Source organism: Phalacrocorax aristotelis, chromosome 2 (assembly GCF_949628215.1).
Source record: "Phalacrocorax aristotelis chromosome 2, bGulAri2.1, whole genome shotgun sequence".
In the NCBI taxonomy this organism is placed as follows: Eukaryota; Metazoa; Chordata; class Aves; order Suliformes; family Phalacrocoracidae; genus Phalacrocorax; species Phalacrocorax aristotelis.
The window spans coordinates 54,060,933-54,087,365 of record NC_134277.1 but is presented as its reverse complement, the minus strand read 5'-3'; the positions used below and the strand labels follow the sequence as shown (position 1 = coordinate 54,087,365).

Here is a 26,433-nt window from a genome sequence, read left to right as displayed (position 1 = left end):
AATTTCTTGGCCTACTTCATTATTGCTTGGGGCTAGACTGTTAGTCATGTGGCTTCTGTGGCAAGAAGATTGAGAGTTTGACTCTCAGCTGGGACAAATCAAAACTGGCATAGTCGAGGCTCTGACAGTGTGCTGGGCAGCCCCAGAGCCATGCACTAGCCCTTTTACCCTTCTCCCCACACATGCACAGGCTCCTCTGTGCTTCTGAACAGGGCAGAAGCTGGGATGCTCAGTTCCACTTCTCAAGGGTAAATCTGCTTCAGTACACAACTCTGGCAGAGACTGTGTCTGCCATCAGACTGTGCCAACATCCCTCAAGACTTGCTGTGGATTCCGCCAGCTCCGTGCCTCTGCCTGGCTCATGTCAGAGGTGTCATCTGTCTCCCCTTTATATATTTTCCACCCTTTGTAAACAATAGCACCAGGTGGTGCTTAGAAAATACTCATAAACCGGTCTAATAATAGGTTTTTGCCTCTCCCTACAGGCTCCCATGTCTCTCTTCATCTGCTAGGCTTGGCTCGGTCCTTGACCTTTCCCTCACTAAGGCCTGCATCATCAAAACTAACTGATAATTTGGATTGTGCTCATTTTTTAGATACCCCAATTAAACCAGAGGCCCATGGCTCATTCTGGGAACCCTGAAGGTGAGACTCCAGATTTGGAGAAATTGATTGCAGGTCAATAGAGCTATATTGTTCAGGTTCTCCCAGGCTCATACCTTTGCGGTCCGGCTGGATTCCACTACCTGTGAAAAAATACTTAGTTTACATTACACCTCTTCTGGGGGAAACCAAAGTATAGCTTTCAGAGCTGTCTTTTCTTCCTCGTTTCTTTTAGTTTGCATCATGTAAATTCAAACTGTCTTGTCTTAATCCTTTTCTGCACTTCGGCCAGCAGCCGAAAGCCTGAGAAAGTATGTGCATTTTATCCTCTGTGCACTCTGCAGAAACAACTTTACAAACCACAGAGGCTATTTTAAAATAAATGGCCATTTCTTGAAATCCTATCATTACAAAGCTGAGGCTTGATTGTTGTCCTCTGAGTGCTTCATAGCAGCAAAATTCCTGCATTTTGGGAGTTGCGCTGTCTATTCATCCACTTGGAGTGGATCCAAAAGGAAAGCATGGAACCATTGCGAGCACTGGCTAGTGCTCACAATGTTACTTTCTCTAATAGATGGCCTGTATTGTCATTTTGTGGAATGTTCAGATGTCAATTAATCATCATTTGGAGTGTGGGGATGATTTTTTATTTTTAAAGATGCACAGAAATTATCTTTAAGAAGTCCAGTTGCTTTCATTACTTCTGGCACAATGGAACTGAAAGCAGCTCCACTGTGGGGTGGCAAAATTTTCAGTTCTGTGATTTATTATTTGATACTTTTCTTTCTTAATATCAACATTTATGAAGGTGAAGACAGTGAAACAAGCCCATCTAAGAAAGTGACTGTGAAAGTCAAGAAATACCATCCTGGAAGATGTCTTAGGGAAAGGTTGGGGTCTCCATCCTGCAGGTGCTCCACGCCGTGTGTGTCCCAAGCAAGCCATCCAAGCAATGCTAGCGGGCAGCCAAGTCTCGCAGCCTGCTTGGGGTACTCTGTAAGTACAGGGGCAGTCTCACACCTTTTCCCTGAAGGTTTCTAGTGGGACTTTTGCGTTCAACTCTGTCTAGCTTCCATGAAAACGCTGGCTCCCAAGGAAAACCTGGGAGGCCCTAGACACTGACAGCTGCTTAATTGAGTTTGTGTTAAGTCTGGTGCCAGTTTGAATACGAGGGCTATCTAAACAGGTTGCAATGGGGTGGACTGTCCTGGGCTGCTCATCGGACCACTGTTGCATCCCCCCCAGGCCAGAGGTGTGGCTTTCTGTGCACAGCGCTCTGTGCTGCCACTTTAAGAAGGCTACAGCCCCAAATTCCTCCTCCTGGGGGCCCCAGAAGATGCACCTCCTTCGGAGAAGACAGGTCTACCTTGGGTAACCCAACAGAGTGAACCTGAACTTAGGGGTACCCCGACACTGTAGTCACCCCACTTTTGAATGGCATTATCCTGGCTTCCTCTGGGAATCTGCTGCAACAAGTACTTCCAGGAGGGCCTTCTGCCCATGGTGTGATTATTTTTATTGACCTCATTGGGGTCACACATCAGTGCACCCTAATGCCATCAAGCTATATAGGGGCAGAACCCATCAGCATTGCTGGAGTGACGGGGATCACAAGAGCTAACTGTATTGGAGGCCGAAGTGAGCCTAACTGGGAATGAGTGGCAAAAGCACCCCATCGTGACTGGACCAGAGGCTCCGTGCATCCTTGGCATAGACTGTCTCAGGAGAGGGTGTTTCAAGGACCCAAAAGGGTACAAGTGGGCTTCTGATGTGTGAATGTTTCCTGCAGAAAGGTCTAAATTATGTGGTCTATGAGCACAGTGAGCAGTATCCAATGTGCTTCCAGCACCATAATGTTCTTCCTGTTTAGTAATAACTATCTTATTTATTATCAGACTTCCATACAGATACAAACCACTACAGCCATACAGACTGCCTTTAATTTGATAAAAACATAATAATATTAGAACAAATTTGATCAAAACCTAACAATATTAAAACCAGTTAGAATTTTAAGTGACTTGGTAAAGAGGTAGCTCTGTGATGTTTTTCAAACTAGCTTAATTAGAATCCCAAATCCCGAAAGCCACAAATTCTGTTCTGAAGATAGTTTATCACTGACCAACCTCTCACAGGACATCATTTTGTATGTCAGAATACCTGCCAGGCACTACCTTGAGACTTCAGAGTCTATGTTTAAAGATACCTAAAATAAATAGCATACACCACATGTAAATACATATTTAAAATTCTTTGGAGCCCTAAAACATTGATGAGCTGTTTTCTTTGGTCACAAGTAATTCAGCTGACTCTCTTGGGTTTAACCTGCTAATATATACAAGACATGTGACTGATACTTTCCCAAAGTAAATACTATTCCCTGTCTCTGTTCACTTCATGCTCCTAAATGGTGTGTTTAGAGGTATGATACTGTCAGAGAACTTGGGGATTTGGCAGAACCCTGCTGCAGATCTGTGTAATGACACTGAAAGCCCTCCTCTGGCACATTTAATGATGCTCTCATCTCCTCTTGAAAGAGCCTTAGGTAGCTGAGAGGCAGGTAGATTAATTACACTGCCTTCCAGAAGTACATTTTTTTCTCTTGCCCAAGTGGCTGTGTGTTTCTTTTTGGCAAAGGTCTGAGATTAATCTGACCTGGGTGAATCGGTAGCAAAATGAGATGGGTTTTTAATAAATTTCTACTTTGTTGTTGCTGGTATACTTACTTATTTCTGCTTTTTTCTGTACTCCTGTCTACTTTTGGGTTTAAGTACATGCAGACCTTTGAAAGGTTGTGGAGGACAGGAGAGGTGCCCAAGGACTGGAGGACAGCAAATGTCATTCCAGTCTTCAAAAAGGGCAAGACGGAGGACCTGGGAAACTATAGGCCAGTCAGCCTCACCTCCATCCGTGGAAAGGTGATGGAGCAGTTTGTCCTGGAGGTCATCTCCAGGCATGTAGAGGACAAGAAGGTTATCAGAAGCAGTCAACATGGATTCACCAAGGGAAGATCATGCTTGACCAACCTGATAGCATTCTATGGTGGCGTGACTGGCTGGGTCAATGAGGGGAGAACAGTGGATGTTGTCTATCTTGACTTCAGCAGGGCATTCGACACTGTCTCCCATAGTATCCTCATAGGCAAGCTAAGGAAGTGTGGGTTAGATGAGTGCACAGTAAGGTGGACAGAAAACTGGCTCAACAACAGAACTCACAGGGTCATCAAAGGAGCAGAGTCTGGATGGAGGCCTGTCACTAGTGATGTTCCCCAGGGGTCTGTGCTGGATCCACTCCTGTTCAGCATATACACCCATGACCTGGATGATGGGACAGAGTGCAACCTCAGCCAAGTTCATTGATGATGCCAAGCTGGGAGGAGTGGCTGATACACCAGAAGGCTGTGCTGCCATCCAGCAAGACCTGGACAGGCTGGAGAGCTGGGCCGAGGGGAACCTCATGAAATTTAACAAGAGCAAGGTCCTGCGCCTGGGGAGGAACAACCCCATGCACCGGTACATGTTGGGGACTGACTTGCTGGAAAGCAGCTCCACTGAGAAGGACCTGGGAGTGCTGGTGGACAAGTTGACCCTGAGCCAGCAACACGCCCTTGTGGCCAAGAAGGCCAATGATATCCTGGGGTGCATTAAAAGGAGTGTGGCCAGTGGGTCCAGGGAGGTTATCCTCCTCCTCTACTCCACCCTGATGAGGCCACATTTGGAGTACAGTGTCCTGTTTTGGGCCCCCCAGTTTAAGAAGGACAGGGAACTGCTTGAGAAAGTCCAGCAGAGAGCTACCAAGATGATCAGGGGGCTGGAGCATCTCCCTTATGAGGAAAGGCTGAGAGACTTGGGTTTGTTCAGCCTGGAGAAGACTGAGGGGGGATCTCATCAATACCTATAAATTTCTAAAGGGTGGGTGTCAGGACGATGGGACTAGGCTTTTTTCAATAGTGCCCAAGGACAGGACAAGGGGCAATGGGCACAAGTTGGAACATAGGAAATTCTATCTCAACATGAGAAAGAACTTCTTTCTTGTGAGGGTGCCAGAGCAGGGGCACAGGCTGCCCATGGAGGTTGTGGACTCTCCTTCCCTGGAGACATTCAAAACCCACCTGGTTTGGTTCCTGTGCCCCCTGCTCTAGGTGTGCCTGCTCAATCAGGGGTGTTGGACAAGATGATCTCCAGAGGTCCCTTCCAACCCCTACCAAATGGTGATTCTGTGATTCTGTAATATCCAGGGTTTAATTAGTCAGATTGTGGGCAGTTGAGTATAACTATGAAATCTTACAGCATTGATTCTTTAATAATGGCTCTATTACTCATTATGAAACTGCATAACTAGCAGAAGTTTCAACAAATCAGTGCGGGATTACCCTGCTCATATATAGTAGCTGAACATATCCTGACGGCTGCAGCTAAAAAGACTGCTTGTGGTTCTCAGTTCATTGCTCTTTATATGTGTGGTACTGTCAGTCAGTAGGACAGATCAGGTATTAATGCTAATTGAGTGTGCTTCGTTTAAATCAGAAGCCAAGAAGAAATAATAGGAGGATTTCTTACCTATTCCAGCTGTAATGTTGTAGATTTTTTAATGTGGGGTTTTTTTTTAAAAAAAAAGAACAAAAAACACCCCCCCAGAAAACTAACAACAACAAAAAACCAAACACCCAAAACACTGGGGAGAAGGTGAGTGGAAAGGTAACTCTTACATTGCTTAAGGTTTGTATCTGGAAAATAACAACAAATAGGAGTTCCTTGAAATCTGTCTGGTTTTTTTCTAGATAAAACAAAGTGTGCTGTACTAATTGCAGGTATGGTAAAAGCGAGTGTCCTGTACAGCCGAAGCCAGATGAGAGAAAAGAAAAAGTACATTCTGAGAACAAACCAAGAGAGCGTTTCGCTCGTGTAGGAGCAAGGCATTAGCACACATGGGCTAAATTGCTATCACCAGATCTGCGGTTCAGGTTAATTGTGGAAGCAGCTCCAGCTCGTCCCAGCTCTGTGGCTGCCGGCTGCAGGGCTCTGGTCTCCCAACACTGCCACCTGCCAGCAGCGGCACCACACGGCAGCTTGTCTTTTCCACCTACCATTGTCGACAAGCTGTAACTTTTTATTACAGATGACTTAAAATTAATGGCCCTTAGTCTCCTCTCGCGCGCTTGGGTGTGAATGAGGGCACCCATGTGAAGGAGAGGAGGCTCCGACTTGCTGTATTTCATTCACCAAACCTCACCCTCTGAGTTTTTAAGCCTTCAGTTGTCATTCAGAAGAAGTCCTGGGAGAAATTCTGCTGTGAAACAAGACCAGCAGCAGGAGGAATGAACTCACGGGCTAGAGTCTCCGTAGGTGAAGCAATGGTCTTACAGGATGCCTGCCATTGAAAACTTGTCTTTTAGTGAAAATGCGAGCCTTTGCGCTTCTGTGCTTGGTAGAGGCAGCTGCTTTTGAACTGGATCCTGGCTGGAGGGAAAATCTTCTGTCAAGCTTGGTTTTTTGTGGTTTTGGTTTGGGGTTTGTTGGGTTTTTTTGAGGGGGCCGGAGGGTAGGATCAAGAGTTATCGCGCATCCAGAGTGGCTCTCTGTAGTACGGAGAGGATCCACCCTCATCTGCACTCATCAATCTTCCATTTTGTAACATTTTACAAAATGTTTCTCAAGTACTCCTTGTTTGTTGCATTTATTAGCTAGTGTAGCAGCCAGGCAAAACGCAGGTTATGGTTTGTCTCACAAATTGAAAACAAAGACGTGCCTCGCGTATGTCACTCTTTATGTGATTTCATTAGCTCTTATCCTTTATCAGACACAGCAGATGTTCAAGGGTAAACCTAACACAAAAACACATAACTTGCACAAAATAATTTTCAAAATAATTTTTATTATCTCTGGAAGATGAATTATTTACACCAGCGAAGCAACAAAAAGGAGTACAAGCATATGCAGCTTTGCTCTGTTTGCTTGGCCTATGGCCTCTTGAATAACCTCTGCTGGGAATCCCATAGTTAAGACGACATCAGCATTTCTGTCATAATTTGCCTTTTTTTTTTTTGTTGCCTTAGCATATTTGATATGGAGTAATACAGCAGCCTAATGTCTCCGTATTGGAGCAAAGTTTGCTGCTGCGTACAAGTATTTTTCAGTTTGAGGTACTATGGGTGGCGTTTGGATCCAGCTTAGTTTATGCTCTGTTTGTTTGGTTTGCGTTTGTACGAATACAGTTGAGGATCATTTTGAAGACTTCTGCAATCAGAAACTCCCTTTTGTAAGGCTAACTTTTTCGAGTTCTTAGAAAATATAATTTAAACAATAGAAGGATGCAAGTTTGACCGTGCCAGGACATTCTATGTTAATAAACTTTTAAAATGTTACTCATTATCTTTATCATGCCACAAATAAATTAAATGGTTTGCGTGTTCCAGGGGTTTATGGAAAACTGTCAAAATGATGAGTTGTTTGATAAAACTTATAAACATTTGTTCAAGTAAGTCTCACTGTAACTTTTAGATACTTTCTTGTACTTTCCTTTTATTTAAGGACTTTGACCATATGCCATTTTTAATCTTGTTACAGTTTTAAAACCTCTTAGTGTGGTCTCCAGGCCTCATTTACATCCATTTAGGTTTTTTGAATATTTTGCAATAGGGGAGCTTTGTCAGCAGCACCTCTTTGATATACTTAGGCCAGTCTCAAGGTCTATTAACATCATCTCCTGGAGGAAAAGTGGCCATGCAGGAAATACTGTTTGTTAGCGCTGGTAGATACTCTTAGCTTTAAAACATGATTAAGCACAGAAATGAATGAACATGTGTAAGCACTGGAAAGGCTGCAGCCCAGCTTAGTGTGACTGAACCGCAAAGACCTGACCAGCCACCGATGGAAGAAGAGTAGAGTAACTCCCGTCTACTCTCCTGCATGGAAGTGCAATGTCTCTGTCATGATTCCACGAGTTCCTACAGAGCTTCCTGACTGCTGTGTGCTGATGCACCATGACAATAAAATACTTTCCCAAATTGCAGGTCTCTCCACAAGAATCTGAAGGGTTGAAGCTTATTAGACCCACACCTCCAACTACAGCAAATGTGCATGACCTTCTTTTTGATTGTGTAAGTTTTTTGGATCAAGAGTTCTTTAGTAAAATGTTAACAATAGAAATGTGTAAGCTCAGTCTGATATGCAGACCACCTTCAGTGCCTTGTAAATGCATAGTCATTTACAAAAAACAGTGAGATGTGCCAGTTACACAACCTTCAATACAGTGTTTATCAGAGGTGTATTTTCTTTATTTTGAGAAGTCTTATAAATACAAAGAAACTGTGTTAAAATAATGAGTAGCAACATAAAAGGAATAAAAGCAGGGACGCTGCCAGTGCCCAACGTATACGTGTTCCTATGTAGCATGTTTATTGCACGCTTCCTTGTGTGGTAAGGGACCCTTAGGAAGACCTATACCCAAGACCTAGAAGAGTGAATTTCCCAAACAAAATGAAATACATGCTAATTCTAGTGATTCAGTGCCTTCCTCCACTTCTGGAAGAATTCTCTAGCCTATGAAGAATGGGCCTTCTGGCAATCTTGACTTACCAGTAAAACAGATAATCACGAAGAAAGATGTGAATGTGAACACTGTCTTCTTCACTGTTACTCTTGTTAACCATAAAGCGCTTTTTTTTTTTTCCTTTTTGGGTGGGTGCTGAGTTGAACCTTTATTCTGACCAGCTAATGGCTGGTGTTGTTTTATGGCTGACCACTGGGAAAGCATCACTGCAGAAGGGGCTGAATTACATACAAAGTGGTATTTGTGAACAGCTACCGCTCCATCAAGCTGGGTGAGCCCAGGCTGACCAATAAACAGAACTAATGAACGTATCCTTTCAATAACAGCTGATAACATGTAACACTTATACAAAAGAGGTAAGGGTTTTGATGACATGACTTCTGGTCTATCTGCTGGCATACAGCAAAGTCTCTGTGCATATCCGATAGCAGGACATGGTTTTCAGTGTGACCCTCTGATTTTGCTAAAATGACCACAGCCTTGAATGTTGCTTGGAAAATTTAGTACCTCTTCAAACAGGGATGCAAAAGGGGGAGAGAAAAACCTTGAAACTGTATGTATGTAATGCAGCATTGCAACCAGAAAGGATAAGGTAGGCTTGGGAGATAGGGTAAGGGAGAGGTAAAAAGCTGAGATAAGCCCTATACCTCTAGCACTGGATGGGTGAAACTGAGGTGGGAGGATTAAGATGATATATTTCCCTCCCAGGCTGGGTTTTACTTCATGAGAGATTTAAAAGAGAGAGTGATCTTCCTCCATGACATGTCACCATTATCAATATCAGGAAGAAATAGAGGTTGCTTCTAACAATGAGCATCTCCCTTCTTTCCCGATGAGACAGGAGATAGGGAACCAGGGCATCGGGAGGCTCAGAGGCAGCACAAATCCTCAGCAGACTCCTTTACTAAGCAGCTAAGAGTCTGTGAAGTGTGGTGTAGGCATGGTACGGGGAGGCTGAGAGTCCCTTTTCAGCAGGTGTTTCAAGCAACGAAGTCAGGCAAATTCCTCACCCCACCACTGGTACTACTACGAGAGAGGCACGGACCCAATGAGCTCACTCCATGGACAATATTTGCATCCCACAGGTGTTGCTTCAGAGGTAAGTTTTAGGCCTAAGCAGTGTTTTGAAGGTGCTTTAGTGATGATCACACTTAATTTTTTTAATTATTTTTTCCTACGGGAAAAGTAAAACTGTAAAAAATCTGTGTGTATTGGTCCGTAACTGTCCTGCTTTAAGTATGATTTCATTACGTGTTCTTATTAACTGAATGAGTTGTGGCAGGGATTGAGTGTGAAGTTCAGTTGCTTGTCACCTCTTGTCTTCATTTTATAAAGGAGATGAAACTTTTGGCATTTTCAGAGTATTTTAGCAAGTTCCCTGCTGTTGTTTGGATGTCTGAATTGCTATTTGATGCCCTCATTGTGATTTGTATGTTTCTCACACCGGGTGATGTTAATATTTAATAAACTTTAGACCATCATGAAGAGCAGATTCGATGCACACAATGATATAAGTACTCTCCTGTGGTAGTTGTCAGCTGAGAAATTATTAGGATAGATTTTTTTTTCCCCCCTACGGCTGTTGCTTTAGAAGGGCTGTGGCTGCCCTGGAATTAGAAAAGGGAAACATAGCCACTGATTACAGACAGAGAAGTAAGAAAACCCAGTTTGCCAAAAGATTCAGTACATCTTTCCAATGGAAAAAAAACATTTGGACATGTGAAAATCTCTTCTGGAGTAGTGCATAATAATATGTACCTCTACAGGCTCCTCTATGTTTAAAATGCAGGGAATTGTGAAGATGGTGTTTCCCAGAAAAAATATACCCAGGTTACCCACATTCTATTTATGTACTGAGTTTGTTATGTATGCCACACAGTGTAGAGCAAATTTTGTATCCCACTTGTATTTTTAGGGAATATAAAGCCCTTTTAATGCATCTAAGTTATTGTATTTGCCTGTGCAGCTTCAACCTGTACAGATTGAGGTTGGGAGATAAGAGGAGGCTTTCTTTTCCCATAGAAATGGGTTTGCTAGTGATCTCTGCAAGTTCACCAGTATCAGTTTTCCATAGTCCCTATCATCGATGCAATTTTAGCTATTTTAGGGCTTTTGCTTCCCACGCTAAAGCTAGGTGACAAATTGTGTCAGAAATGAGGTGTTCGTTTCTTACTTTTTAGAGCAAAGATGCTGGCTTTCAGAGGTCTTGGGTTTTATTCTTAAAATGAACATGCAAATCTAATTGTCTTGCATCTTACTGGGAAGTGAAATGTATTTAAAGCGGTCCTGTATGTACCAGCCTGCCGCGCACCTCATTTGCAATTACTGAAAGCTTTTTTGAGTTGCGATTTCAATCTACCCTGCCCCCCAAAGAAAGAAAATAAGAATGTGTTTAAATCTGAAAACATTTTTCAGTTTGTCACCAGACTAGTATATTTCAGAGAGCGTCCATTTCCCCAAATGAAACATCATCGTTTGAAGGAAAACGACTTGTAAAACAGGCTTGGGAAGATCCGTTGCAGAAAAACCTCCTGCTGTACGATGCAAGTATCATCCCGTCCGGACCGTGTGTGTGTGTGTGTGTGTAAAAGCTCGGGTTTGGTGATGCCTATACCGAATACTGCTTGTGTTTATACCTAGGATAGTAAAGCGTGGACCTGCAAAGTGAAAGTCTTAAGGAGGAGCTGCAAAGGCTATATCCCGCGGGGGAGCAACCGACCGAGGGACCCACACGGCAGGTCAGGCTCGGGGAGCCGCCACCCTGCTGCTCCCCGGCCCCTGGGGCGGGGGGGACCCCAAAGCCCGCGGGGCCGGGGCTGCCCGATGGGGAGAGGCGGCCCCGGGGCTGGCCGGGGAGGGCCGGAGGAAGCCCCTTCGGGGGGCAGCGTCCCCGGGAAGCGGCCGGCTCCGGCTGCCGGGGTTTGCGCGGCGGCTGCTGCGAGAGAGGGGGCAGCGGGGGCTGATCTCGGCGGCCCCGGCCGGGCGGGCAGCCGGGGAGCGGAGCCCTGCCGCGGCATCCTCCGTGTGTCCCCCGCCCCGGCTGCCTCCCGCTCTTCCCTCCTTCCCCCCCTCTCCTCTCGCCGAGGGCCGGCAAAGCCCGCCCGCAAGCAGCCATGGCACTGCCACAAGCCGGGCTGCGGGGCCGGGGCCGAGCCCGCCGCAGGCAGCCGCCGCGCTCCGCCCAGGTACCGGACCTGTCCGAGGATCCACGTTTCCTCCCCTCCTGCTCCTCTTTTACCTTTTCCTCCTCTTCTTCTTTCCTCCTCCTCGATCGTCTCCCTCTCCCCCCGCCCCACCCGCCGAGCGGCCGCGGGCGCAGCCCCCCGACGCCGCGGCCGGCCCGGGCGGTGCTCGGCGGGGCCGGGGAGGGAGTGGCCGGGCATCTCCCGGCAGGGAAACGGGGTCTGGGGCTGGCAGCCTGTCTGTGCGTGTGTGCGCCGGGGGGGAGGGAGGCATGGGGGCCGGGGGGTGCGGAGGAGGGACTATGGGGAGAGGAAGGTATAAGAAGGGATGCGGGCAGGGGAGGGGGGCGATGGAAAGAGGGGGTGCGGGGCCGAGGGGCAGGCGCTGACAGCTGCTTTCCCCGCACCCACAGTCCCCTCCCCCGGTGCCGCCGCGGGGTGGGACTCCCCGGCGGGCCGCCGTCTCCCGTCCTGCTCCCAAACCCCCCCCGCCCCCCTCCCGCTGCTGCCCGGCGCCGGGGGTCGGTGCTGGGGCGGGCGTCCCCGACGGGACGCGGCACCCCCGGGACGATGCCCCGGTTCGGCAGGGGCTGGCCGGCGGCTCCGCGCCTCGTCCCGGCCGCCGCCGCCGTCCTCCTGGGCGCCCTCTGCCTGCCCGGGGCGCCGGCCTCCTCCCTGCTCACAGGTACGGGGGCGCGGGCGGGGCGGGGGGCGCGCAACGGGCGCGCAGGCTGCGCGGTGCCCACCTGCCGCCGCCGCGGGAGGGGCGGGCAGCTGTAGGTGTAACCGCGAGGTTTGGGGCAGGTGAACGCAGGAACTATGCACCCCCCTCCTTCCTTATCTCTCCCCCCCCCCCCCCCCCCGCCTTTTTCCCCGCTCCCCCTCGAGGGTTGCATTTTCCTGCTCTCTGGGGTACGGAGGGAAACGCTGAATCGATATCTAGCGCAAAGTGAGGAGCCATTAGATTTTGAGAAGTGGTTCCAGCATGACACAATACGGGCTAATCAGCGCTAGGGCCATAAAGGGGTTTCTAATTCGATTCCGTTTGACAGTCAGCCTGCTGATTTTGACTCATTTGCCAACTGGCTGTCGTGCGTTAAAAGGACGCTGGGTTTAGGGCTCGTGCTGTTCTCCTGGTCCAAGTCCTCAGAGCGTAGTGGACAGCTTTCTGCTGATTTCAGGGAGCTCTGGATCTATCGTTATAGAAGTATCCTGCTTTGCATGGAGTACTCGTTATTCTCCACACGTCATCTGAGAAGAGAAAAAGCGTCCTTCTTTGCTATAACTGGGGCACAAAGAAAGTCTAGGTTTGTGCAGCAATAAAAGGCCACTCATTTCCCAGTTGCCTTTAGAATCTTACAGAGACGCTGAACATCCTCGCTTGCTTAAAATGGGCAAATTTAAAATGGAGTAGGGGTTAAATTAGAGTGTGACGAGGACAGTTTCCAAAACCACCTGGGGGAATTGAAATAAGTCAGTATTTTAAAATTTTTATTTCTATTTTATTTCTATTTCAGGATCCGTTGCAAAATGTGAAAACGAAGGGGAAATTCTGCAGATACCGTTTATCACAGACAACCCTTGTATAATGTGTGTTTGCCTGGTAAGTTTGGATTTCAGATCGTAAGAATGTTCAGGTCTGTACTAAAAAGTAAGCGCACAGAGAGGGGAATATTTCACATAATCAAATCTCGGGTGCCTCTGTCACCTTTACGTAACACAAGGTTATCTCAGAGCTGAGCTAATGGAAAGTAATCCAATCCATGATCTGGCAATCATTTCTCTGACTTTAAAACACTTGGGCACAAAGTTGTACTGACTTTAACATGACATTGGGAAACCCTATTTACCATGTGAATTTGGAGGGAGAACTGTTTTCCCAAAGTCAGGGGTGCACACACAAGCCTTCGCCGCGTGTCGCGCAGCAAAGAGGGTGAAAGGTAAGGTTTGGAAACGCTGCTGCTTCGAGCTCCCACATGCTTAGTTTCACACGCCGGTGGTTGAGGAGCTGCACGAGGGTGCGAGGCGAAGGGGGCAACGTGACTATACACACTGTAATAAGACGACAGCGAAAGCAACAAGTGATGCTTTCAGCAAAGCGCTTTGTTCCAAGGGTGGCAGTGCCTGCTGTCCTGGCAATTCAGTGGTTAATAACATCACTAGCCAATACATGTTTTGGGGAGAAACGTTCCCTTTCCTTGTAATTCTGCTTCAGAGTTAAGCATTTCTGGGAGCAATTCAGTTGGACAAGCCAAGGCTTAAGAGATATTGAAAAACAGTTTTCTAAATAAAACTTTGTACAATATATTTAAAAGAAAGCCATAAACCTTAATTTGCTGTTGAGTGCAACGAAAAGTATAGACCAGAAAGCATTACATTTTATGTTTTGGAAGTTACAGAGTAGCTGAACGTACAGAACGTGTTCTACTTTAGGACCGAAATATCAAGACACCCTCTCCCCCTCTTCTATTATTGCCATTAATATTAGCATTAGCCAGCATTATTGTAAGTCTATAAAAGACGTAAATAATTGTTTCAGACTGCCTTTTAGAAGGCACATTTGGCAACCGTAGGAACCTGATCTTGAGCACCCTGAGGTTGATGTATATTGCTACACTGAGTTCAACAGATTTTAAGTGGGACTTGGTGATAACTTCGTAGCTAATAGTGATAAAGAAGAAATTATTGATTCTTCTGAGTAGAGGGGGATGGGGAAAGGAGGAGCATGGGATGTGGTGAGTAAAGAAATCAAAGGGAAAACAAAAAAAGAGACAAAGCTGCGTTTTATCATGGATCACCTTCCCAAATATGTCTGCCACCACCCTTGCTAATGGAAGCTGGTGTTAACCAGCGAGGAAGCAATTTATCTGTGAAGGAGCAGAAGTTCAGTCTTGGGCATCAGAGCAATAATGCATCAGGGTAAAATACTTGTATTTATAGATCTCTCTAGACCTTGGCTTTATTAAATCAATGAGCACCCTTTTAGTGCATGAACGTGAAGAACTGCAAAAAATATTGGATGTAAGAACTCTAAATCTATGTGGTTTGTAGGGCATACTTTATGAAATGGCGATTGAGGCCATTTGGCTCCCTTCTATGCAAGGAGGATGCTATGTTTTATTAAGAATACGGGTGCCCAGTGAGTTACCACAGTTACCTCCACTGGGTACGCTCTGTTTCATTTCTGCCCAAAGAATAAATGTGACCTCTGTTTCTTGAGCTGGAAGCTGGGAGACCTGGTAAAGGAGAAGGAAACCGGTCTGGAGATACTGACTTTAACACTGTGCAGCATCCAAAGCAATGACTTATTGGATAGCCGGTTGCTGAAATCTTTGTTCAGTCCTGCCACAAGGGAAAAGATCAATTTTAAGAGGTCTGGGGAGAGCAGAAATAAAAGAAGCGGTGCAGTGATTTGTGACCAGGAGGGAAGAGAAAACCAGGTTTCCTTACATCCAACTAGAAATATTGATTGTTTAATAGTGAGTCAGTGAGGAAGTTTCTCTGGAAGACTGACCATACTCTTCAAGGGCAAACCTGATGGATGTTCATATCATAAGAAGTGAGCAACTAAGAAGAGAGCTTAATCACCTTGTTCCAGGAAGGAAGAAATTACTGTGCAGGAGAGGACAGAAAATTCAACAGAGGGCACTTGTGTTAAAAACACCAGTAAAGTGAGTAACAGAAATACTGGATTGGATTATGGCAGGTGTTCCCTAGCAGAGATACATTTCCATGACTGCAAGCTGCCATAAATTACTGCAGAAGTTACGGAAATCTGAATGGCTCTGGGAAGAGGAGGAATATCTACATAACACCCTTCCAGGACTTTCCCATCTCGCAAATGAGAGGAGACAGAACTGAAATGCTGGAACTGAATCATCAAGTGTTTGACAGAGCTGACTCTGCAGCAGGTTGTGTCCTCCAGTGCATGGGGATGTGTCCTAGTAAGGGAGAAAGAGGCCAGCAGCATAAGCAAAGCAGTCTCCAGCTTTCTCTTAACAAGCTAAATTATTTGGGAGGGCAAAGCAAGGGATAGTACTCTAAGAGAAAACGTGGTGAAAACTGCAAACTCCTAGGTTATGGGTAAATTGCAATAATACATCAAAGACTGCAAAGAGCAATTACAAATGCAATTCCTTATACACCCCTGAGAAGTGTTGGTAGGAAGACCAAAACCAAAAGTTGCCTTTTCTCATTGATTAGTGGAGACAGGGTGGGCTGAGTTTCACGATAGGAACATGAACAAGGCAGGCGGAGCATACACGGGCTTCTGGCCTCTGGGTCCTGTTTTAGATTTACTGGTTACACAGAATACTGAATCTTGAATACAAAAGGGGCAGTGGTGAGGATCTCCTGGAGACAGCCAAGCCTACCTACCAAACAAGATGAGTTCATTCTTAAGCGTCTGCTGTAACATGTGGAAAGAGAAGTCATGGTGATAAGGGAATTCGGACTGGGGGACAAGTGCTGGAGATTTCATATATAGTACGTAGAAAATAATTAATTTCTAAAGTATAGGTCATGCTTTTCTAATAAAAAGGCACTGCACCCACCATGAGATAAGTCTGTTTTGGACTTCCCTACTTGTCGAAATGAAATGTGGTGGAGTGCACGGAACAGCACTGATGCTTGCCCTTAATATAAGGAAACAGGTAAGAGTATGTATGTGTGTGTAAATGTACACTGTAGCTCCGTACACAAGAGCTTCCAGCTGAACAAGCCACTATGGCTAAAATCTAGGGTCCCCTAACTTGTAATTTATACATCCCTACTTTATGGTCTTAATAATGCCCGTTAAAAAAATGGTCATTGTCTCTAAGACAATAGTTTCAATGTGAGCTTTTACAATTACAATGCTTTAGCAGTGGTATATCGCTGTCCAACCAATCACCTCTGAGCCCTTAATAAACATGGATGAATTGGATCGCCAAAGGACCGGTCGTTAATTACAGCTGACTGCAAGAAGTGGCCACTTTTATTTATTTATTTTTTTTTTTTAAAAGAAAAACATCAAAGTCAAAGAAAGATTGTGGTTTATCCACAAGGAATTTCTTGTAGGACTGTGATGAAAGCTCAGGTCTCTTAACTCCTGGACTAATGGTATGACTACAAAGCCATCCCTTCTCACTTCATGGGCCTTCACTTTACAAATGGATGTGGGTGGTATAGTCACAGTACGAACACACTCATTTTCTTTTTTGTCTCTCTGACAACCGGCAGGCTGCACAGATGCCAGGTTCTTGGTATGTCTGCTCTCCTGAGCTTGTTCTGAGGCATGGATAGGCAAACACAAGTTGAAGGTGACTTCATGATCCAGAGGTTGTGAGAACTGGGATTTATGACTTGCTGTTGCTATCTGCAAAATGCTGTTAGAGCTAGTGTGCTTTGGTTTTCTGCCCGCTTCCACTTCGAAAGTCTGTGGTTCCACATCTCCGAGGAGATATACTATCTCTGGAAGGCTGCTATGTCACCTGGCTTTCCATAGGGTTTGAGATACTGGAGTACTGCAAAGCAGGCTGAAGGCAACTAAAGTGCTTTCTCATGCGATTTCCTTATATGCTGTTAAACACAGAAACTGGAGAAAGCACCGGCATCCTCAGTATGTAGGGCTAATGGTTAAAACAGATATACAGAAAATGCACTGGAAAAATGTTTTTCTTGAAGCTAGGTCATGTAAAAAGTGCAGGACGGCCTACTTGTGGAGTGCCATGGCTGAGCGTCCCATTGCAACCATGTTTGTAGCTAAAGACTTCTCTGAGGGAAGGATGGAAAGTACTTCAAGCTGCATCAAGCTGTGTATCAGAGGAAGGTGAGCAACTGAGAGGAAATGCTGGATGGGGTGGGCAGTAACAAGGACTAAGTCAACCAACTCTGTGAAGAAAAAATATTGTGGCCAAAAAAAGATAAACTATTATTTCATGTAATGATGTGGCCCTTGACAATACAAAAAAAAAAAATGTTACAGAACATATCATGGTGAAATTATTTTATGCTTGGTGGTCAACAGTAAGAAAATCTCACGTCCTGCTGGTTTCTGAAAATCAAAGTAGTGAAACTGTGGGCTATTGAAGTTAATTGTAAAAAGTTTGGGTTTTAAAGAACTTGTCTGAATTGGCAATGATGATTATAGGTAGAAATATATAATCTTGATGATATTCATAATGGACTGATATTGATTCAGTTTGAGAAATTGATTCTTTTATTCCAGTTACTAAATGCTTAAAGATGGCAAGCTATTATAACTACACTACCTAATGCAAAAATTCCCTTCTATAAATATTCTCTCACATCTGTGGAAAAAAGAGTTTATTTCAACCCATAGGAGCATTTCACACACCTCGTGCGGTTTGAGGAACCCAAACATGTAACATATGACAGATTCAGATCTTTGTATTTCAGATATGAAAGTTTTAGGCTGAGGGTAGTGGAGGCATGGGAGAATTTCTGTTAGTAGAAACAAAACTTCATAAACGTGAAAACTTACCACGTTTTGGTAATCCTTTTATTTTCTTTTTTTGTAGTGCATATATATATATGTATTGAGGATTTTGAAATGTTAGGGGGGGAAATGCTATTAACAGAATATTGGGAGAACTTTTGGTTAGATTTCTTTTATATGCAGGTCAGTATTTAAAACAGGCATGGAATATTTAAGTTCAACTCCGGTACAAGTACGGTAAATGATCAAGTGCAGCAAGAGTTTTTGTTGGTACGGTTTTTTGGCTGGAAGGTATCTAAAACTCAAAATAGAAGTAGGCTCACACCTGATATTATGGCATTTGCTTTCAAGAAATATATATTTCATCCTACACGTGGAAAAGACATAAAAATGCTACAGTCCATCGGAAATAGGTGAAATGAGAACCTGTGCATAATTATAGGACGAGAATGTAAAATCCCCACAGAATTAACTTAGCCTGAATTAAACTTCTGAGTGCTGAGCTTTTTGAAGGTGAGATGAGCTCAGCAGTGACAACGATGACAGGTGGTGGTGCCGGTGGTGGTGAGGAGAGCCGTGTCATTTCATGCTCGTTTATCATCATCTGCATGGACCCCGACTGCCTTGCCAGAAGCAAGCAGAGATCCAAGAATAACCTATCTGTTGGCCAATGATGGATGTAGTTTTAAAATGAATGGTCCAAGAATTCCAGCTGAAAGGGACAGGTGAGAAGCCAGGTACTGCAAGGAAATAGATAAGTATAGCTCAGCTAACAGTGGCCTTCACATTTCAAGGGCTTGCTTTCTTCCCCCCCCCCACCCAAGAGAACGAAGGGTTTTATTTTCAGTGTGTTCTTTGTGGAGAGAGAAGGTCTTTTATTTTTTTTATTTTATTTTCCCCAAATACTTTAGAACAAAGTGAGTTGTGTCAAGAAACAGCTGATAAAAGCCAGTAGGGATCTTGACAAACCACATCTAAACCAGTGCCATTTCCCCCACCTTTTTCCTCCCCGCTTCCCTCATGCCTGTGCCGCAAACTTGCCAACTGCACCTGAGGAGTGGTAATCATATGTCTCAACCTTTTATCACCTAAATCCAGAACAGAAGGAAATAAATGTGAGCCAGAAAGTGTAACCAAGTGTTGGAAACCTGAGAAAAATTTGGAGACAGGAGCTCAGGAAACTAGAAATCAGAGCTTTGCTTGGCGTAAGTTTTATTCAGCATGAAACATCATTCTGTAGTTTAAATTTCCGCTTTTAAATCCAAATGTGCAGTGTAGAATTTGACCTTTGCTCATAAAAAATTATGTTAAATTCGTTGTTACAAGACGTACTGTTCTACCTAGCTTGAACCAATGGACTAGTGAAACTGAGTGCAAGCAAAAAAAAAAATGGAAGAAATAACCTCTGCCCTTGGTCCTCCCTGCACCCCGTGCCCCCCCCATCTCCTCATTGCAGGCTGAAGGAAGAAAGCTACTAGATTTGCTGGGGTCCTTTACTTATAGCATGGTTGATTTCTGTGGCACAATAAACAAGTTGAAAGCGCGTAGCTAGCCTGAGAGCAAGTATTTGACACATGTTCAGTGAAGATGGCAGTGTTTTAGTACATGAGGATTCAATTGTTGTTGCGTCAAGGTATAATGTGGCCCAGATGACTTTTAGTGGAGTGGTGCATATTAAAAAAAAAAATCATCAAACAATTCTTTCATACCTATTTCATTTAATTTAATTTCAATAGTTTACATACATCAACTACAGAATCTACCAAGACTGCATCTTCTTTCAATTTAAATATTCTTGGTCTTTATTACTGTAGAATCTAATCGGCTTTCTCTTCACCCACAAAAATAACAGAGACAGAGACAAAAAAGCCTGTGATACAGTAGTGTACTGGTAGTTTTCACCCCCGTATTACTGCAAAAGAGAATGTTGTTTTGATCGGTGTATGAAGGGTTCCTGGAACACAAACATGCTCCAACATGATGAAAGCTTTATTAGTTTTTATCCAGTTTAAAAAAGATACAGATGTATATGCCATCTCTTAAATGAAAAAAAGCCAACATGCCGCATCCCAAAAACAAACCCTGAAAGCAAAAACCAGTCATAGCTCCATGTCTGGTGTCCCATATGTGCTTTGTCATGGAGACCAAAGAACAGTGTGTGTGTGAGTATATGTGTATGTCTGTGTATACAGATATATATATATATATGAATATGGTTTTGCAAGTGAGAACTGAATTGACTCAAGAGCCCGGAGCTGGCTGATCAGCTGTTGTGGAGGTGATTGCTTTGGTAGGCTCTCCTGGAGGAGGATTCAGGTAGGTTCAGTTGTACTTGTTCTTAATTCATGTAACACCTGTAAGACAAGACTTTGGCCTGAGAATGAGACACAAACTATCTATGTTAGAAGATGGTTACTCTAGCTTCGTTCTCTATGTTTCCAGCAGCAGCACTGAGGCAATGTTCAAGTCAGTTTAGTGCCGTATACAGATATGACCACCCTGGCCAAGCAGTACCATGTGCAGCATCTCATCTAGTTTTCTCCTCTGAGAAATGAGCGTGGATTTTATAGCTGGGTGTTGTGTCTGTGCTGTCTGTGGACCTTTTGAAGTCCACTTTGTGCACTTTGCTTCACATCCCTGTGCAGGTCCATTTGCCTTCAGTCCGTTATGCTTTATCGTGACATTTAGTTTGGAGACATGATGGACAGTCATATGTGACAGCTTATGATGAAGCCTTTCTGGAAATCTGCAGGCTTGAAGAAGCTATTTCATGTTGTTCTCAGACCACATGGGATAGTGAAGAGCTCACTACTTGCACATTTCCAGCACAGAGTCAGCTGCACTGAGCAAACATACATATGCACACAGCGCTGAACTGATTATAGGTCTTGGCAAAACCCTCCTGGAAGAGAGCTGGTGATATGTCACTGTAATGATGATGAAGATCCAATCCATCAAGTATGGAAATGAGATTCTCTCTGGCATAATTAAAAGATCAGAGAATTCAAATACAAAAGAACATACTTAAAATGTATAAATAATATGTGGAAAAAATATGAAGGGCACAAAAATGCCATAAACTAAATGGAAAAATGTAATATAAGTTGCAAATGTCTTTGGAATGTGTCTACAATAAGTGCAAAATGGATCAGTCTAAGTTAAGGCGCTTTTTTATTGCCAATAAGAAAAACATTATTAAAGAGCTGGTCCAATATCAAAATGGCATTTTAAAAGCATACAGTTACCTGTATATAGTTTTTATTAGCTTTCAAGTTTCTTCCATTGAGTTGTTAACAGTCTTTTTAAGAATTATGGTCCTGTAAGTGAATGGTTCATGGTGTCAGTACTTCTGCTGTTCTGCTTTGTGCTGCTATATAAAAATAGATATTTTTTTCCCCATGAAATATCTGGTTTTATTTCCCCATCACGTTTTAATAGAAGTTTTTGAGGGAAGAAAAATATTAAGCAACAACCAAAAAATCAAATGAAAATGCAACCTTTTTATATTGAGCTTATGGTCAAATAAAAGGCCATTGTGCAGAAAAAACAATATTGTATAAAAGCTTTTACCTGTAATACTACTATTAAAATGACTATCGTACTGGTACTTGCTCATATTGTACCTAATAACTTCTGTAATTACTTCCTCTGAGGCCTCTTGGCCTCTTCATCTTATGCATTAAGCTGCAGCTAAAAAATTCCTAGTCTGACTATTTGTCAGATTGAGCTCTGTGTACCATTTTGCATCCAGCTGGACCAAGTGCTGAGCTCTGGGCCCAAGTACAGCATGGAGCCTATCTCTTCTTGTCATCCCCAGAGGCTGACCTTGTGTACTTTCTGAGACCTGGATTTCACATATTTTTTTTCCCTGTCTCTCCTGTTTGTTCATTAGACCTTTTTCCTGCCTTCCCCACCCCCCACCCCCACCCATTTCCCCCTGTGCCCGGAATCCACTTGCTCTAGATTGTGGTTCAAAATGGGCTGTTAAACTCGGACTACCACGCTGAAAAAATAACATGTCTTCGTGCACTATCTATGATTTGCATCCTCTTTATTTGTTTCCTCATCCATTCTACACATCAACCTCCTGGCTGTGGTTTTAATTTTCTGTATTGTATCTTAGATTTTTCAGAGGGGGAAGCATTATATGTTTGTGCTGTAAAGTGCTATGGCAAAAAGCAGTACTGTCAAACAGCATTAGAGTTGGAGACCTATTTGTTCTTGTGAGCATAAAGGATGGATGTGTGAAAAAATGTCATTTAGAAAAATGATGCAAAAGATCTGACATTTTTCCCTGACAAATTGAGGCCCCGTTTTTTTCTGAGTCCCTGTTTTAAGTAAACCTTTTCACAGAGGTCAGTGTTGAAGATTGGATCAGGTCTTCTTCAACTCTGTCTTAGAGCTGTGCTTACATGGGTACACTGCATTTTGCTCCAGAGCAGGTCTAGTTCACATAGGGCATCTGCAGTCGGTTGCATGGTAGCGACACTGCCTTGTGTATGCACAAGCCCCAACCTGCAGCATTGAAACTTCTTGCTCATTGGATATTTAGTGCAAATTCCTCAACCACATAGGCATTTCCATTTCAGTTCTAAATTTCTCTATGCCGAGCACCGTGTTGACTTTGATGTCCAAAGCTGTGCCAGACTTGAGAAGGTGGAGACTACCATTTCTACTTCATGCTGAAAACCAGAAACCAGGTATCATTCAGCCCTGGGCTGTTAAGGTGCTCAGTCCCTGGTTTGCACCTTCCTCCATACAGAGTGGCACCTGATGTGGCTCACCTACTCTTTTGTAGCTAAAGATCTCACTTGAGGCATGGAAGCAGCAGCTGCTCCACATACCTTGGGGGGATGCAAACCAATGTGTCCCAGAATTCTGATCCGGAAAATCAGATTTCTGACAGCTCATAGGCTAAAAGTCATGTGGTTTGGGTTTTGTTTTCTTGTGTTGTTTTTTAGCAGTTCTTTATATTCAATTATATCAAATGGCTTTAATGGGAATTGGATCTGGTTTGGAACCATCAAAGTGTATTCTGATGGCCAGGATCATACGTTTGCATCTATTTTTCTGGTTTGTCTTATGATTTATTAGCGGCTGAAGAATAACAGATCTTGATTGTCCTCAGGTTGCCTCTGCCTTTTTTCTGTCTGGGTGGTGATGTGCAGTTGAGGCATGGTTCCAGAGAGAGGGAGAAGAGCTGACAAATGACTGTTTGAAGGCTGCGTAATGGTTATGATCTGATTATGCCAGTTAACGAAACACCTCCAGGTTGTGCCGCTTGGAAGTCATTGGGGCAGAAAGGAGCTGGGCAGGGTGGCTGGGCTTGAGATAAGGCTATTAGCTGAATGATGGCCTGTGGGACCCAAAATACTGATAAAAGCAGCTGGCTTTGCTACCACAGGGAGACTGTTCGTCGTTTGCTTGTGACAGAGAATAGTTTTTTTCTGTATATTGCAGTGCGCAGCTGATCGTTTTCATATTTAGCACTTCACTCCCCACACCCAAATACAGTTAACATGATTAGGTGGATTGGTGACTCAATCTGGCAAATGCTTTTTATTAAAATAAATGAATAAAACTATGTTGGCAGGTGGAGTGCAAAGCATGCAAGCTTTTTAGTCTGTAAACCAAGGTTTGGTGGATGGGTTGTTTGTAAAAGCAGTGGATAAAAAATGCTGGACAATTAAAATAATTATATATTAAAATGTTGACGGTGTGGTAGTGTAAGAAACCTTTTAAACAAGTATGCTTGAGGCATAGTTTGTCTATGGTCTAAACACATTATGCATTTCTGGAGAAACTTGCTGATGTGGACGTTTAGGATGCAGCATAGTGCACTGATACTGAACCAGAGCTTGTTTAACATGAAAACTTGGAGGAAATAAAAGGGTGCTATTTGTACAGCTTCTGGAAAAAAATGTTTGTATGTGTCTGATTTACCTTGGCAAGGTTTCCAATCCTCAGGCAAACGATTTGACCCAAAAATCGATCTGTAGTGGAAATTTTTAAAATATCTCGAACTCTAGGCTGTGGTAGTAGGACATCGGAGTGGTTTTAGGCACTTGTTACAAGAACGGTACGTATTTAGTGCCTAAAAGTATATGTAATCGTTTTCGTATAAAGCAAATATCTTTGATGTCATTGCTTTTCTTGGCATAATTAAAACAGTCCACATATGGAAACATACAAAGTTTGGAGCCAAAAAGGTAAAAAGAAAGCAAATCACCTACAACAAAAGGGAGGTTTGCTGGAAGCCACCCATCTGGCGAGATGGGTAGGCAGCTTCAGCCTGTTTGCTGGGCATTACCTCTTACATACAAGACAGCACAAAAACTGCTGGTGAGACAGAGCTTTAGTTGAGAGAATGTGGATGTGAAGTGTCTTCAGGAAAGCTGTGTATGACTCTGGAGCCAGAGGCCTAAAAGGATTTTAAGCATCTTATGGAGACAATGTTACTACTGTGTGTTTGTGGACAACTTGTGACTGTGGCCATAAGGTACTGTTACTGTCAAAGTGTTCAGGTTAACCCACTGGGGAGTGCTTGGGTTGGGCTGTTGGTTCAAGCAGCCCATGCTAACCATCTTATCTCCTCCATTGAGAAGACAACTCAGAACAGGGATTTCTTACAGCCGACGTGCCAAGCAGAGAGCTGACAGGAGTTGCTGAGTACAAGGTTGTATCCTGAACCCTTCTCTCTGTTTGGAGCCAAGTACCTCCTTCTGTGCCCTTCAGGGTCCACTTCTCTGACCTGGGTAACAGGAGCCACCTCCTCTTATGTCATACAGATTATTAGTTGGAGGCTGTGGGAGAAAAGCAGTTTATTGTAAAGTACATCAAGAGTCACTGATGCAGAAATTAGTGATCTCGGTCAGGAAATTTCCTGCTCTTCTCTGGGCTAGAGAAGTGCGTTTCAATTGCCTGTGCAAAATGCAGCAGTCTGGACAGGTTTGATGAAATGTTGTTCCTCTTCCAACCCAGATGGGGCTGTGACTTGGCAACGAGAACCTTCTCTTATTGCAGAGGAAGGTACAGTTAATAAAAAATTAAGTTTCTAAAACCTCAGGTAGATACTTTTTTGTTTTCTTTGTTTTGTTCAGCCCTAGGTTCCCAGTTTTACACAGCACTTGAGTCTCTCATCATAAAGAACCCTGCTTATGCTAAACGTGTGAAACCTTTGGATTTCAGACCATCTTTCTGACTCCCCTGTGGTTTCCCCTGGCTGCCTGGGTAGTAGTGTTGCTGCCTGAGTTCTTACTCTTCAAAGAGAACAGTTCTGTCCCACACAATGAAATCATCTCTGGCTGCCTTGCGAGCGCTGTGGACTTCCAGCCAGGCATAATCCCTTTCCTGATATTTGAGTCTCATTAATTATGTTAACAAGATGCTATCTGTGCTCCATACTTATGTAAATATAACCTGCTAGCAAAGATCTTAATGGCACCTGATATATCACACTGCCTTTACATTTATCAAGAGGTACCACTGCAGGAGTCACTTCCAAAACCAGGTTGTGTTCTCAGTCCCATGGGTCCCTTTATGAGCCGTAAGAAATGCTGGTGGTCAAGGCCAACTGTTCAGATGTCTTCAAAGTGTCCCACTGGTGACTGAAAATCACTTTGTCAAGATGACAAATGGCTTGCACATACCCCGTTCACCTTATAGTTTCACTCTAATGTCAGCTCCATTTACTTGTCAGAAACAGGTATTTTTTTTACTTCCAGCAGTGCTAGTGGGGCAGGGGAAAGGAAGGAGTGAAGGGAACACAGGCTGAGGAAAAATCTGCTTGTATGGCGTCTACTCAATATATTATTATAGATGAGCTTTGCAAGCTTTGGGCATACCAGAATCTGTTTGTTTGTGCATGTGCAAAACAGAAAGAAGGGAATTTGCTTTTCAGAAGTGAGAACTGTCCCTGCAGGGCTGTGATTATGCAAAAACATGTTTTAACCACTGGATTTTTCAAGCAGAAAATGGTTGTGCAATATTAGTTTCTTATTTTGGACAGCAAACTTCTTTCAAGAGCAACATTTAAAAATAACTGTTTAATTAACTGGGTCTACCCAGTACATAGGGCATTGTGCATGTGTCTGCGCTGAAGAGCGCAGCTCAAACCTCTGAACTTGCGTGGGTGGTTTCATTGACTGCAATGGTATTGTCATGTGGCGGGGTGATCACTGCTGTGAATGAGGGCTGCTACATCTCACCCAAAAGCAATGAGGGCCAGGCCACAAAATATGGTCAAAGTCAGCTCAAGGACTGTGAAAGTGACTTTGACAGCTTTGGCTTTTAGCTTCCTCTCAATGATTTCCGTATCGCTTTTGCTTAGTTCGCAAGTCAAAATACACTTCTTCTCCTAGTAGCTGCAGCGTTGGCGGAAGTTTTGGAAGTCAATAAACTTAATTTGTCAATGCAGTTGATCACAACAAAGGAAAGCTTATTCCACCTTCCTCCTTTGCATCCATCAGAAGTTTGAGTAGATATGAAGTAGGAACACGTAGAAATGAGATGTGTCAAATAAAACATCATTGTGGCATAAGTTTTTTTGACTAAATTCTTCTGTGGACCTGAGCCTTCTCTTGCTGACATCAACTGGATGAAGCCCGCTTGAGGATGACTGCTGCCACAAGTTGTCCATGAGTGAGGATTTCTGACTGT

General features: G+C 44.0%; 1 protein-coding gene across 6 annotated transcripts in view; it reads left to right on the top strand.

Moving 5' to 3' along the window:
* The first annotated feature begins 10,802 nt into the window (after positions 1-10,802).
* Positions 10,803-26,433, top strand: part of BMPER (BMP binding endothelial regulator) — a 153,992-nt gene continuing 138,361 nt past the window's right edge. For 4 of the 6 annotated variants that reach the window (XM_075083606.1, XM_075083605.1, XM_075083609.1 and 1 more), the window contains exons 1-2: positions 11,671-12,021; positions 12,854-12,939. In XM_075083606.1, coding sequence (XP_074939707.1) covers positions 11,907-12,021; positions 12,854-12,939 — 201 coding nt within the window. In that variant the 5' untranslated portion in view covers positions 11,671-11,906. Of the gene's footprint in view, positions 10,893-11,670; positions 12,022-12,851; positions 12,940-26,433 lie in introns of those variants that run through there. The other 2 variants (XM_075083607.1, XM_075083610.1) reach the window with 2 other exon arrangements.